The sequence below is a fragment of the Trachemys scripta genome, chromosome 8 (genome assembly GCF_013100865.1).
Source record: "Trachemys scripta elegans isolate TJP31775 chromosome 8, CAS_Tse_1.0, whole genome shotgun sequence".
NCBI lineage: Eukaryota > Metazoa > Chordata > Testudines > Emydidae > Trachemys > Trachemys scripta.
The window spans coordinates 95,180,220-95,193,915 of record NC_048305.1 but is presented as its reverse complement, the minus strand read 5'-3'; the positions used below and the strand labels follow the sequence as shown (position 1 = coordinate 95,193,915).

The window sequence follows — 13,696 nt, the reverse complement described above, 5'->3', positions numbered from 1 at the left end:
AGTGGGATCAGAGGATAATGGCCTGTAGAATGTGGTGTTAGAGAGCTGTCTAGCAGCCTCTTGGTCATATTCCAATTTATTCATGATGACGACAGCACCTCCTTTGTCAGCCTTTTTGATTATGATGTCAGGGTTGTTTCTGAGGCTGTAGATGGCATTGTGTTCAGCATGGCTGAGGTTATGGGGCAAGTGACGTTGCTTTTCCACAATTTCAGCCTTTGCACGTAGACGGACGCAATCTATGTAGAAATCCAGTCTGTTGTTTCGACTGTCCGGAGGAGTCCACAGAATCCTTTTTTTTTGTAGTGCTGGTAGGGGGGATTCTGTGGGTTAGTATGCTGTTCAGAGGTATGTTGGAAATATTCTTTGAGTCGGAGACGTCGAAAGTAGGATTCTAGGTCACCGCAGAACTGTATCATGTTCATGGGTTTGGAGGGACAAAAGGAGAGCTGGAATTGATATGCAAACTAGACACAATCAACTCAGGATGAATAAGGACTGGGAATGGCTGAGCCATTACAAACATTGAATCTATCTCCCCTTGTAAGTATTCTCACACTTCTTATCAAACTGTCTGTACTGGGCTATCTTGATTATCACTTCAAAAGTTTTTTTCTCTTACTTAATTGGCCTCTCAGAGTTGGTAAGACAACTCCCACCTATTCATGCTCTCTATATGTGTGTATATATATCTCCTCAATATTTATTCCACTCTATACGCATCCAAAGAAGTGGGCTGTAGTCCACAAAAGCTTATGCTCTAATAAATTTGTTAGTTTCTAAAATGGAAGATGAAATTCAATGTTGATAAGTGCAGAGTAATGCATGTTGGAAAACATAATCCCAACTATACATACAAAATGATGGGGTCTAAATTTGCTGTTTCCACTCAAGAAAGATCTTGGAGTCATCATGGATAGTCCTCTAAACTGCTCAATGTGCAGCAGCAGTCGAAAAACGCTAACAATGTTAGGAACCATTAGGAAAGGGATAGATAAGAGAGAAAATATCGCGTTGGCTCTATATAAATCCATGGTACGCCCACACCTTAAATACTTCATGTAGTTCTGGTTGCCCCATCTCAAAAAAGATATTTAGAGTAGGAAAAAGTTCAGAGAAGAGCAACAAAAATCATGAGGGCATGGAATAGCTTCCAGATGAGGAGAGGAGAGATTAAAACGACTGGGACTATGCAGCTTGGAAAAGAGATGAGTAAGGGGAAAAATATGATAGAGGTCTATAAAAATCATGAATGGTGTGGATAAAATGAAGGAGGAAGGTGTTATTTACCTATTCATATAACACAAAAACTCTGGGTTACCCAACGAAATTAATAGGCAGCAGATTTAAAACCATACATAAGGAAGTACTTCTTCCCAAAAGGCATAGCCAACCTGTAGAACACGTTACCGATATATTTAAGTTTATTTTGGTTCTGAATCTGAACAAAAACAAAACAAAAACAAAAAGGCAAAAAAAAATTCACAACAGAAATTCTGAAAAATTTCAATTTTTCATTCAGATAAAAAGAATTTAATATTAATGTCAAAAAAATCTTGACTCCCTTTCCATCCAAAATTTCTTAAAAAACAAAAAACAAAAACACACACCTATCGCCCTGTTCCCACAAAACAGTTCAAGTTAGGGTAGGTATACACTTGCAGTAGCATGCAGAGTATATATGCTACATGCCCAGATAGCCTGGGTATAAATAGCACAGCCTACAGGTCTGTCGCATCTTACGCGCATTTAACATGCGCGATTTCAACTTTACGCGGTCAGCAAAAACAAAAAAAAAAGAGAAAACACAACTATTTTAATACTATACCTGTAATGTGGGTGATTTCGCCCGCAATTGAACTCAATGAGATTTGGCTATACGCGGTTTTCGCTTTACGCGCTAACCGCGGAACGGAACCCCCGCGTAAGATGAGACAGACCTGTATGGTAATGCACGTCTTAGATGAGTAGAGTGCCCTATACACCTCAGCCCCGGGGTATATACCCTACACAACTCTCTACACACCCAAGCACTGCCTCCCACATCTACACTGCTTTAAAAAAAAAAAAAAAAAAAAAAAAAGTAGTGTATATCCCACTGCCTCCCAACTATTGGAGCCCTTTCCCACTGCAGTGAAAGGCTCTGGCAGTGAGGAAAGGCTCTTGGAGCAGAGAAGCATGGGGAAAGGCTTTGGCAGCTCCCTTAGGGGTCTTTCCCCCCCATCTTTCCCCCACTAGAGTCTTTCCCTCCTGCCCCCCACCCCAGCCTTAAACTGCGCTGTTTGACACACACCACACACACACACACCCCAGTAAGTGTGGACACAAGCTGCTTTCCAAGGCAGTGCGTAGCTCATGGTGGTGTGCAGCGTAAACAAGGCCTCCAATGAAACTGCATTTTCTGTCAGAAAACGTAAAATCAAAAGGTTTCAGAGTGGTAGGCGTGTTAGTCTGTATCTGCAAAAAGAACAGGAGTACTTGTGGCACCTTAGAGACTAACAAATTTATTTGAGCATAAGCTTTCGTGGGCTAAAACCCACTGCATCGGATGCATGCAGTGGAAAATACAGTAGGAAGATATATATGCACACAGAGAACATGAAAAACTGGGTGTTGCCATACCAACTATAACGAGACTAATCAATTAAGGTGGGCTATTATATATACTTTGGCCAAACCGGACAGTCTCTATGCAAAAGAATAAATGGACACAAATCAGACATCAAGAATTATAACATTCAAAAACCAGTCTGAGAACACTTCAGCCTTCCTGGTCACTCAATTACAGACATAAAAGTCACAATTCTCCAACAAAAAAAACTTCAAAGACAGACTCCAACAAGAAACTGCAGAATTTGAATTAATTTGCAAACTGGACACCATTAAATTAGGCTTGAATAAAGACTGGGAGTGGATGGGTCATTACACAAAGTAAAAACTATTTCCCCATGCTAATTTTTTCCCCTACTGTTACTCAGACCTTCTTCTCAACTGTTGGAAATGGGCCAATCCGGATTATCTCTACAAAAGTTTTTTTTTTTGTTGTTTTTTTGTTTTCCTCCTGCTGATAATATCCCACCTTAATTGATTAGTCTCGTTATATTTGGCATGGCAACACCCAGTTTTTCCATGTTCTCTGTGGGTGTGTGCGTATATATATATATATCTTCCTACTGTATTTTCCACTGCATGCATCTGATGAAGTGGGTTTTAGCCCACAAAAGCTTATGCTCAAATAAATTTGTTAGTCTCCAAGGTGCCACAAGTACTCCTCATTCTTTTTAAAATCAAAAGAGTTTTCAACCAGCTCTGCTAGAAACTAAGACAAAATCTCTTACCAGTTTCATTTCTTCCACTGACATGTGGAGCTGACTGCCGGAAGGCACCGAGATTCACTTTTGGGGGCCTCAGAGGTTTCTTTGGAGGGGAACCAAGAGATTCAACTGAAGGAAGTGGTTTAACTTTTGGAGGTTTGCTATCCTTGACATCAAGTTGTCTTTCTGTGCCAGCATGATGGAGAAAGGGTTCTGATGCTGTTTGTAACAAGAGCCACAAGGAGAGAGTCAGTTATTACTTCTCATTTCAATAAAAATTCATGTAGGACTGTTTGCATAAATTGGCCAAAAAACTGGTAGGAATGTCAAACAGTTTCCTTCCCAGTTAAAATTTGCCTATTCTCATTTTATATATAGACATTTACTCAGCGTGGGGCCTGATTTTTCAGTGGTGTTACAGAATGAAAAGTAGTAAGTAAGTAGTAATAAGAAAGTGGAAGGCTCTTTTTCTGTTTCTTCAGATTGTTATACAATTGGCCACCTTTGAGAGCGATCTTTTTCTTGATTTGTTGTAAAAAAAAAAAAAAAATTGAATTTTCAGTGCCAATAAGTTTTTCATTTTCTAGACTTTAGCAGTATAACTCTCTTAAATATGCAGCTCCTATAAGGTAGCTTTCCAGAGTAAACAACGATTTTATAGAATCATAGAACTGGAAGGGAACTTGAGAGGGCAGCTAGTCCAGTCCCCTGCACTCAAGGCAGGACCAGGGCCAGCACGCAACCCATTAGGCGACCTAGGCGGTTGCCTAGGGCACTACAATTTGGGGGGCAGTGACCACGGCGGTTTTTCAGCGACGGGACCTTCCGCCGCCTCTGTGGGGGGCGGCATTTCGGAGTGGGACCTTCCGCCGCCTAGGTCAGCAGAAAAGCTGGCAGCACTCCTGGGCAGGACTAAGGATTTAATCTTTTCAATATTTTGGCTCTAAATCTGAAGCTGATCAAATGAACTTGCTCCTCAATACCTCCTTGGTAGCACATTTCTAGAAGAAATGCCCGAAGGAGCAAGCGCATTCTTAGTTTGGACCTGAACTTCCCGAAGTTGGGGGAAATGTACAGATCTGAGGATTCAAACCAGCTCCATTTTTACTCAGAAGTTATCTATATAGAAAATAAATCCCTTAATTTTTTGCAGAGCATATGAAACATGAATACCATGACATAAGAATCCAGTCTGTCCAATGTTCAGTGTAAGGAAGGATAGGCAAACTGATTCAAATGAAACACATTCTTCCTCCTTAACCCTGTTTCCAGAACTTGAACTTACCTCCCACCCAGGCCTCTGCCACCCACCCCCCAGCAGCTTGAAAGGACCTAGCTAGCCAGTTACTCACCTTCCTTTCTTTTCCTACCCAAATTATTTGTCAGTTTTGTGCACCCCTACATATCAGTTCTCGCCATATCTTGCCATGCCAAAGTGCCACTAGAAGAAAGTTCTCTCTGGAAGCCTCCTGCCCAATTCTGCAGCATGTAGGTACCCATCCCAACTGATCCTATATGCTCTCTCTTTTGGATCTGCATTAAAGTTCTCATGGCTGAGCCTCAAAACTGGCAGAGTGCCATATAAATACCATGTAATGATGTTGAGAGGATGGATTTACCTTTCAGATACTGAGAGGTCTCACTTGGCTTGTGTGGATCATAAGCAAGCTGAGAGAATCCAGTTGTCTTAGGGCTTTGCTCAGTGCTCTTGTAACCGCTAGATGGACGGGGAGGTGATGAAGTCTGGGGCAGTATAGGCATTCTGCTGGCGGGGAGAGCTTTCTTTTGGGTGGAGAAATCCAGTACTTGCTCCTTCCCAGCACTCCTCATTTTGTTGCTCTCTGCTCCGAGGGTAGTATTCAGAACCCGTGGCTGAGCAGAAGGGTTCCCACTTATACACTGTGATGGTGGAAGCACTGCACACTTTCTGTCATTCTGAGCTGAAGCACTTTCCCAGATCTGCAGAGTATGATGGAAGGAGTTTAACAGTTCTTCCTCCGAATTTGCATTAACAGATGCCTGCTGAGAAATGCAAGAAGTTGGACGGGGTTTCTGCGAATCCCCTCTCGGAGGTGCATCTCCACAAAGGCCTCCCTCCTCGGCTTTATTCTTTGGGTCTTCATTCTTCCCTGCTAGATACATGTTGACATGCTTGACTCTAGGCAATACGAAAGGTTTGGACTGCATTCGCTCTGAGCTATGCACAGCAGAACAAAATTGTTCTCTCTTTTGTTCTAACACCAGCACTTTCCCTTGGTTCAGGATTCTGGGACTGGACACACCCTTAGTGTCGGAGCTTGGTAGGTGTAAACTTTCTGCCGGCGGCTTCTTGGGTGGTTGTGGCACAGTATTTGAAAAATTGGAATCATTTTGAAATTTTGCTCGGAGTGCTCTGAAGTCACTTATGCCTTCCTAAAGGAGGGGAAAAGCAGCAGAAAGGTTATTGGCATTCTCCAAAGAGGCAATTAGTTCATACGGTTCATTTGGTGGAAAAGTGGATGAAAATTTAATGGCACATTTACAAAACATTAAGTGAATTGCCAAAGGGTTCAGATACCATACCCCTCACCCAAAATTAAACAGAAGACCAATATTAAGTCTCATGTGTTTAAATTTAGACAAGCTACTTCAGCATAAACCCCTCCCTCCCCCCACCATTTACAGTGTCTCCAAAGGAGTAATCAACAACAGTGACTTGCAGATACAGAGATAAGGTGGGTGAGATAATATCTTTTATTGGACCAACTTGTATTGGAGAGAGAGAAGCTTTTGCCAAACAAGGACACTCCACCAGAGAAGATGATCAAATCATGGAACAGGCCACCTAAATACCCCAAGAGAACTTGCTTCAATACAGAAATAAAATCCCTTCTGACCACAGACTTAGTTGTCACCTGTTACCTCACACTGGAAGGGACTGGACTCGATGACCTTTCAAGGTCCCTTCCAGTTCTATGAGATAGGTATATCTCCATATATTTATTTTTTTTATTTTATTTTATGTGGAGTGTCAAACAACTACAACCCATACTCAATGGGGATCCCATCCTCAACCTCCACTTCTGGCCTCAAACAACCCCAAAACCTCTCCAAGATCATCATAATCAGTGGCAAGTTCCCCACAACACAGCAACTCAAAGTGGCACCAGAACCTGCTGGAACAATACATCTCCACTGCTACAATGATCAACACCTTTCAAGATCCATGGATCCTACACATGCCTATCACAACATGGGATGTACCTTATCCAGTGCCCTACCTAAACTTAATGCTCCACCAACTATGTGGGTGAAATGAGACAATCACTACTCTTAAATGAGCTCACACAGGAAAGACCACCCTATCACCTGTGTATTAACACTTTCTGCAAAGCGATCTGACCTATCAATCCTCACCCTCAAAGGAAACCTGCACAACACTTTCAAAAGACGAGCCGGGAAGCTTAAATTCATTACTCTGCTAAACACTAAAAATCATGGACTGAATAGAAATAGAAATACTGCCACAAATCCAATCTGTAATCCACTAACCTGCTTTTTTTGCAGAGGTGTTAACGGGCCACTCTACCTCCAATAGTCCCTTACAATATGTGCTAACTACTTATTCTAGGTATCAGAGTAGCAGCCCTGTTAGTCTGTATCCGCAAAAAGAACAGGAGTACTTGGAGCCCAGGAAGTGGGCTGTAGTCCACGAAAGCTTATGCTCTAATAAATTTGTTAGTCTCTAAGGTGCCACAAGTACTCCTGTTCTTTTTACTTATTCTAAACGCTCTGTTCCAGTTTGCATTTTGCTGTGATGCTGGTAGTACCTTTCCTAGACCCAGGGAAGAGCTCTGTGTGGCTGGAAAGTGTGTGTGTTTCTCTCACCAACAGAAATTGGTCCAGTAAAAGATATTACTTCACCCACCTTGTCTCTCGTATCCTGGGATCGACACGGCTATAGGTACACTGGATAGTGACCTGCATAGGCACAGGTTGGAAAATAGTTGCTTGGTTACACTCATTACGATCCTGCAAGGCACTGAACACACCAATATTCCATTAAAGACAATGGCTTCAGAAGACACTCAAACCACACAGGATCAGGGCCTAGGTGAGAGACAAGGGTTTAGGAGTCATCACTAATGAGGGAGGGAAACAATAAGGGTGTCTCCTCAGCTGTAAATTGGTGTAGATTGGTTACAGATCCATTGATTTCAGTTGATCTGCCCCAAAATGAAGAGTGACTCATAACTAGTTCCAAAACTCATAAGCTAGTACTTTTCAAGTGCTAAATTGTTTCAATACCTCTCCCCCGGCCGCTTTGTTGTAAATGCTGGAAATGATACAAGCTAACTGACATTAAACTATTTTATTTAAGGACATGAAACACAGTCATGTGTGCCTGCTGCTGCCCAGAGCACCTAATACCCTGTCCACCCACAGACTAGCTTTCTAGTGTCACCTTCTCAGAAAAGGAATTACAAGAACAATCCTATCCATCAAGGTCCCCTGTATTGTTAAACAAATCTTGCATCTCTCACACATGACTGGTTCTATTGACCTCAGTGGAACTTCGTACATGAATACTACTTTGAGGCCAAATTGTATCATCTTAGAATACGTGGTAATTCACTCATTCTTTTATCTCATGTCAGTGCAGTATGGAACTTGTATCAAATTTCCAACACATTCCTTGATCCTCAGATTTATAATCACCACTATTCATTCAGCGTGCCAGATAAACACATAACATGGGGTAGGAAAGACAAGTTATCCAGACAGGAGAATATATTATCAGTAAAAGTCATTTTTCTACATTTGCCTGAAAGATTAGCATTTTTTTAAACTTGTTAAATTTAATTTTAAAAAGGTGTGGGCAAAGTTTAGTGAACTTTATAGGTTTGTCCCATTTTGTCCCAGGCATTTTGCTGACCCATGATGAAAAATAAGGCATCTGTGATATTTATCTGCAATACACTTTTTGAATTCAGTCCTGAGCAAAACTAGAGAGAGCCGGACATCAAATTTATGAGCTACTCAAGTCCTTGGACTGCTCTATAAAACTTGTTATCTGCCATGATTACATTAGGTGCGCCAGGTTAACTATTTAGTTCAATGCAAAGAATTGTGATACTTCACGAGAACCTGTCTAATGAGGAAATTGGAAAAAAATAATTTACAACAGAACTGCCTTCTTCAGGGTGAGGGAGCGGGGAAGAAGTGCCTAGACCCGTAACTTTAAGGCAGAATAGATGAATAGCATACTGAGGTTTTACTCAATTTTATTTAATTGCACAGTTATTAAACACTGACAATTTCTCTTGAATAACCCCTTTCAGTAATGTTATTACTTTCACATGACAGTGTATGATGTAAAGAACCTACCCCGTAGAGGAGAGTGAATTGCTTCTATTATATTTCATATTTGGGGCCAGCGATGTGACGCACTATAAGAAGCTTGGCTAGTCTATTACGGAGTTTAAAGGGAACGGAGATTTCCAGAAAGAAAACTGATTCACCCTCTATCCAAGTCACCACAGAGAGCCAGGACTACATCAAACAGATAATGGGACAAAATAAGGTGCCATTGTTTCCATTGCAGAGGCACCAAGCAGCTGTGTATACTGAAGCTACACCTGAAGGACTTAACACTGTTTATAGCTCCTTAAATGCATTTCAGGTGTTTAATGGTATCAATGAGAAACTGGGTAATACAAGAGACACACGCAACTGAACACGAGGGAACAAGTAGTTTGGTGCTTATAACTGCAATCAGCATGTTAGACAAGACTTGTCTTCTTTGGTACAGTGTTCATTAAACCCACATCTGTTTGTTAACTAATGGCAAAATGGGATGGCAAGAGTTAACAGTTCTGTCTTCTGTTCTGTGTCCTCCCACTCCCCACCCTTGCCTTAATTAAAAAGGATGTGAATACAAATCCCTCTTTCCCCTCAGGTTATTTCTCTTGCCTTGAAATGGCAACTATAATTCACTTTGCTTAATTAATTGACAGGTTCTCTAGTTTCACCCTGGCTTCTTTAAATGTCTGTGCCGCTATTTTTCCCCTTTGCAAACAAGGGATCTAGGAATGAAGAGTGATTTTTAAGTGCAGATGTTGTTAAAGCTTTATAATATGTCTATGCTAACTGCAGCCATAGTACTTTAGGCTAGGGAACTCTCCAATTCTCCCCCCCCACCCACGTCTTGAAAAGGAAACACATTCACATTGTCAGATTCAGATGGTTGGCGTTTTCTACACTTTGTATGCACATGAAACACAGACCTAAGAAAGGCACACTTGGCACTACCATATGTACTGGAGCTGGGTAAATATTCATGATACCATATTCACTGAGATTATGCCTATTTATGAAAAATTATAACACTTGAACAGATCTAACAGATTCCATGCAGTAGGGTGCCTATTATGGAAACAAGACCAAGTCTGAATGAGGACATTGTAGAAGCCCACACTTAATAGTGGAGATAAAGAGAAGGGAGGCTCTTTTAAAAAAAAAAAAAAAAAAAAGGCCCATCTCAAGCACATGCTAAGTAGGCAAATCCTAGAGAGGAAACGAAAGCTTATGCTCTAATAAATTTGTTAGTCTCTAAGGTGCCACAAGTACCCCTGTTCTTCTTTTTGCGGATACAGACTAACACGGCTGCTACTCTGAAACTAGAGAGGTCAGTTTCACAATGAAATCCATGGTGGCCCTCCACTCCTACCAACCTACCAGGTCTCTCGAGGTTCTTCCCAATGTAGGGTCACTGCTTCCCCAAATCCCCATGAATTTCTGGAGGAAAAATAGGAAATAGCCTGAAGCACACCCTAAGATAGCAACCAAAGCACACAATGTGGTAGGAAAGGAAAACACCACAGGCAGAGAGTAACCTGTAAAAATTAGCATGGTATTATTGTGATAACAAATTTCCTCTAATTGTGAGTTCAATTGTAAAAAGCGAGTGTAATTTCATAAGATGTCACAATAATCTATAACACAACAAATGCTGGTAGAAAGAGTTGCAGAAGGCAGACAGAAAGAATGAATCAGTCCAAACGAAGAGGCTCGCTGATAGAACTCAAGGACTGCATTAAGATCATGCTGGGTAAATAAGAAGAGCGTGGAACTAGAAATGGTGAACCAGAACTGATGTGTTGGAAACTAGACCTGATTAGTGGACAAAACAATGACAGGATATTCTGCCCATCACTCCCTTTTGGGGGTCCTTAAGGAAAGACTTTGTGAGGGAGAAACTTGGCTACTGGAGTGAGCTTCACCATTATGGCTGTTGCCACGCCTACCCTCCCCCAGAACTCCAAGCCTTCTTCACCCTAATCTTGAGATGTCCTGACCAAATTGGGCCAGAGAGGAAGTCATTTGACATACAGTCTCACATCTCAAGTGGTGGGGTATCTTTCTCCTCTCCCCTTCCCCCCCCCCCCCCCATGTCCTTTTCCTGCCTCACCTTATTTCTTCTCTTTTCTCTCTTTCCTTCTGCTTAATACAAGTCTGGCTTAGCCTGACAAGACAGTATTTTTTGCAACACTATTGTAAGCTTGTCTCCAGAATGAGGCAACAGCAATGCCCTAAGCAGCCCAATCCTGCTATAAGTTGGGTCTCAGTTTGACCGATAAGGCCACGTGCTGGGCCTGTGTTTCACCAGCAGCGAGGTTGCAAGCTGTGTTCTCTACCTTGGCTATTCTTTTCTCTCCCCTCTTATATGTGTCTTTTTTTTTGTCCTCTAGGATACAGGATTAGACTTAAACAGCAACAGCAGCATCTCCAGCCCATCTCAACTAAATTCTCTTTTCCTCATGAGGACAGTTATTACAGTCAGGGCCGGCTCCAGGCACCAGCTGAACAAGCAGGTGCTTGGGGCGGCCAAGGGAGAGGGGCAGCACGTGCGGCAATTCAGGGGCAGCTCCCTCTCGGAGCGAAGGACCTGCCACCAAACTGCCGCCACCAATCGCAGCTTTTTTTTTTCCCCCCCTCCAATTGCCGCTGCCGGTCGCGATTGTGGCTTTTTTTTTGCTTGGGGCGGCAGAAATGCTGGAGCCGGCCCTGATTACAGTCTTTCACACCAAAGAGACCATCAAACAAAGGCGACTTTCCTTCTAAAAACAAAAACTCTCCAGTGTAAGGGCAAGGGAACAAGAGATGTTGTTAAAATGAAAGCCTTACGTAAGATCTTCATTTCAAATGCTTTCACTGTTTTTCCTTCTTTTCTTCATCTTTAATAAAAGGTTAAAGCAGGGGTCAGCAACCTTCGGCACGCGGCCCATCGGCATAGTACGCTGGTGGCCCGCGAGACATTTTCTTTACGTTGACCGTCCACAGGCACGGCCCCCCGCAGCGCCTAGTGGTCACGTTTCACCATTCCCAGTCAATGGGAGCTGCGGGAAGCAGTGGCCAGCACATCCCTGAAGCCCGGGCCACTTCCCACAGCTCCCATTGGCCGAGAACAGTGAACTGCAGCCACTGGGAGCTGCGTGGGGGCTGTGCCTGCCGATGGTCAATGTAAACAAAATGCCTCACGGCCATCAGCAGATTACCCTGATGGGCTGTGGGCCGAAGGTTGCCAACCCCGGATTAAAAAGATTTTTAATGGTGTTTGCCATGGTACTAAGCAGATTGAGGTCACTGTACACCAAACCAGAACCTTCTTTTAAACTGTTTAATGTTGCTCCTTAACTAGGTTATGGTAACACCTTTGGCCCATGTATTAATTTAAATGGCATGTAACAGTAGTGTCAGGGCTCCCTGGGAATCAAGCATTCACAGAGTTAGGGAGCTTCAATTCCAGGCATCAGAGGAGCTTAGAAGTAAAGCCTCCCCCCCCCCCCCCATCTGCCACTTGCCAATATAAAAACTGCTGCAGGGGTAGAGGATGTATTTTTCTTCTCAGTTGCCTGTTCTGGGTGGGGATAGGTCTTTTCCTAGGGCTTCCAAGAGCCACAGGAGATTTTGCAGGAGTGGTACAGGCCTGTCTCCAAAAGATACGAGATGGGTCTCCAGGAGCACCAGGTGACCAAAGAGGGTAAAGGGTACTGGACTTCCAGGGAATGTTGGGTGGAGAAAGGAGTAGATTGAGGTATCCTGGTAGGATTCACAGGCCTTTTAGCTGTGTAAACATCCTCCTGTCAGAATCAGGATAACTTCAAACCTGACTGATCTGAGTGGGTCCAACACTCAATGCAAACCCTTTGCACAGATTCAGCCTGTGTGAGAACCGTCAGTTAAACTCAGATGGACCACGTGGCGGACCTCAGTGCTAAGCATGGTGCAGCCTTAAAAACAAAGCAGCACCTCAATCTGTAAGTACATTTTGTGACAGTGTACCCCATAAGGCTTTATGGGGGGGGAGGGGTGTGCTTATAAAGGTATGTATGACATAACTGGAATATGTTTTGTGCTGCCTGTGCCGTGTAATACATCTCCATAAAGGTTATGGTCTACTATATCTATTCATCCTATTTGTACATATACATCATTTTCTACTTGAGGTTAAGAATATGGGCTGAATGCTGGCTTGGTTTCTAAGTAAGCTTTGTGAGGCATTTGGGCAGCTTCTTTAGGAAGGAATTCGCCAGGTTAAGTACCTGATCAGGAAACACTTGGGGAGCAATGCATCTTGGAATGCTCCAATCCACATAAGAAGTCTTCCTGGAGACATGCAAGATACCATGTGGACAATGGCTTCGGCCTGTAAAGACTGAGTCATGCAGGGACATGTGACTTGCCCAGGTGACTCCAGAACTCCATCTTGGAGCTGGACTTTGCATAGGAGGGAGGAGCGGGGTCTCCACCCACAAAAGAGAGTCTATTTAAACCCTTGGGAGACCCCTCCATTTGGTCTTCAGATGGCTAAGGAAGGAGCCTCTCCACCCCCCCCCCCCGGGACCTTTGAAGGGAGAGAACAAAGGACAGTAGCTACAGGGAGTGTGAGTGATTGCTGGAGATTAGCCTGTAAAAGGGAGCATTCTGGAACTGGTGAGGAACTTATCTGTATTTAGTTTGATTAGACATAGATTTGCGCATTTTATTTTAGTTGGTGACTTTGTTCTGTCTGTTACCACTTAGAACCACTTAAATCCTACTGTCTGTATTTAATAAAACCACTTTTTATTTAGTAATTTACTCAGAGTATGTATTAATACCTGGGGGAGCAAACAGCTGTGCATATCTCTCTATCAGTATTATAGAGGGTGAACAATTTATGAGTTTGCCCTACATAAGCTTTATGCAGGGTAAAACGGATTTATCTGGGTTTAGACCCCATTGGGAGTTGGGTAGGGTTACCATACGTCCGGATTTTCCCGGACATGTCCGGCTTTTTGGGCTCCAAATCCCCGTCTGGGGGGAAATCCCAAAAAGCCGGACATGTCCGGGAAAATCGG

At 43.0% G+C, this 13,696-nt stretch overlaps 1 protein-coding gene across 4 annotated transcripts in view; it reads right to left on the bottom strand.

Moving 5' to 3' along the window:
* Positions 1-13,696, bottom strand: part of FYB2 (FYN binding protein 2) — a 65,422-nt gene that overhangs the window by 33,344 nt on the left and 18,382 nt on the right. For all 4 annotated transcript variants that reach the window (XM_034779215.1, XM_034779217.1, XM_034779216.1 and 1 more), the window contains exons 2-3: positions 4,934-5,726; positions 3,339-3,533 (exon numbers count right to left, since the gene is read on the bottom strand). In XM_034779215.1, coding sequence (XP_034635106.1) covers positions 3,339-3,533; positions 4,934-5,726 — 988 coding nt within the window. The remainder of the gene's footprint in view (positions 1-3,338; positions 3,534-4,933; positions 5,727-13,696) is intronic.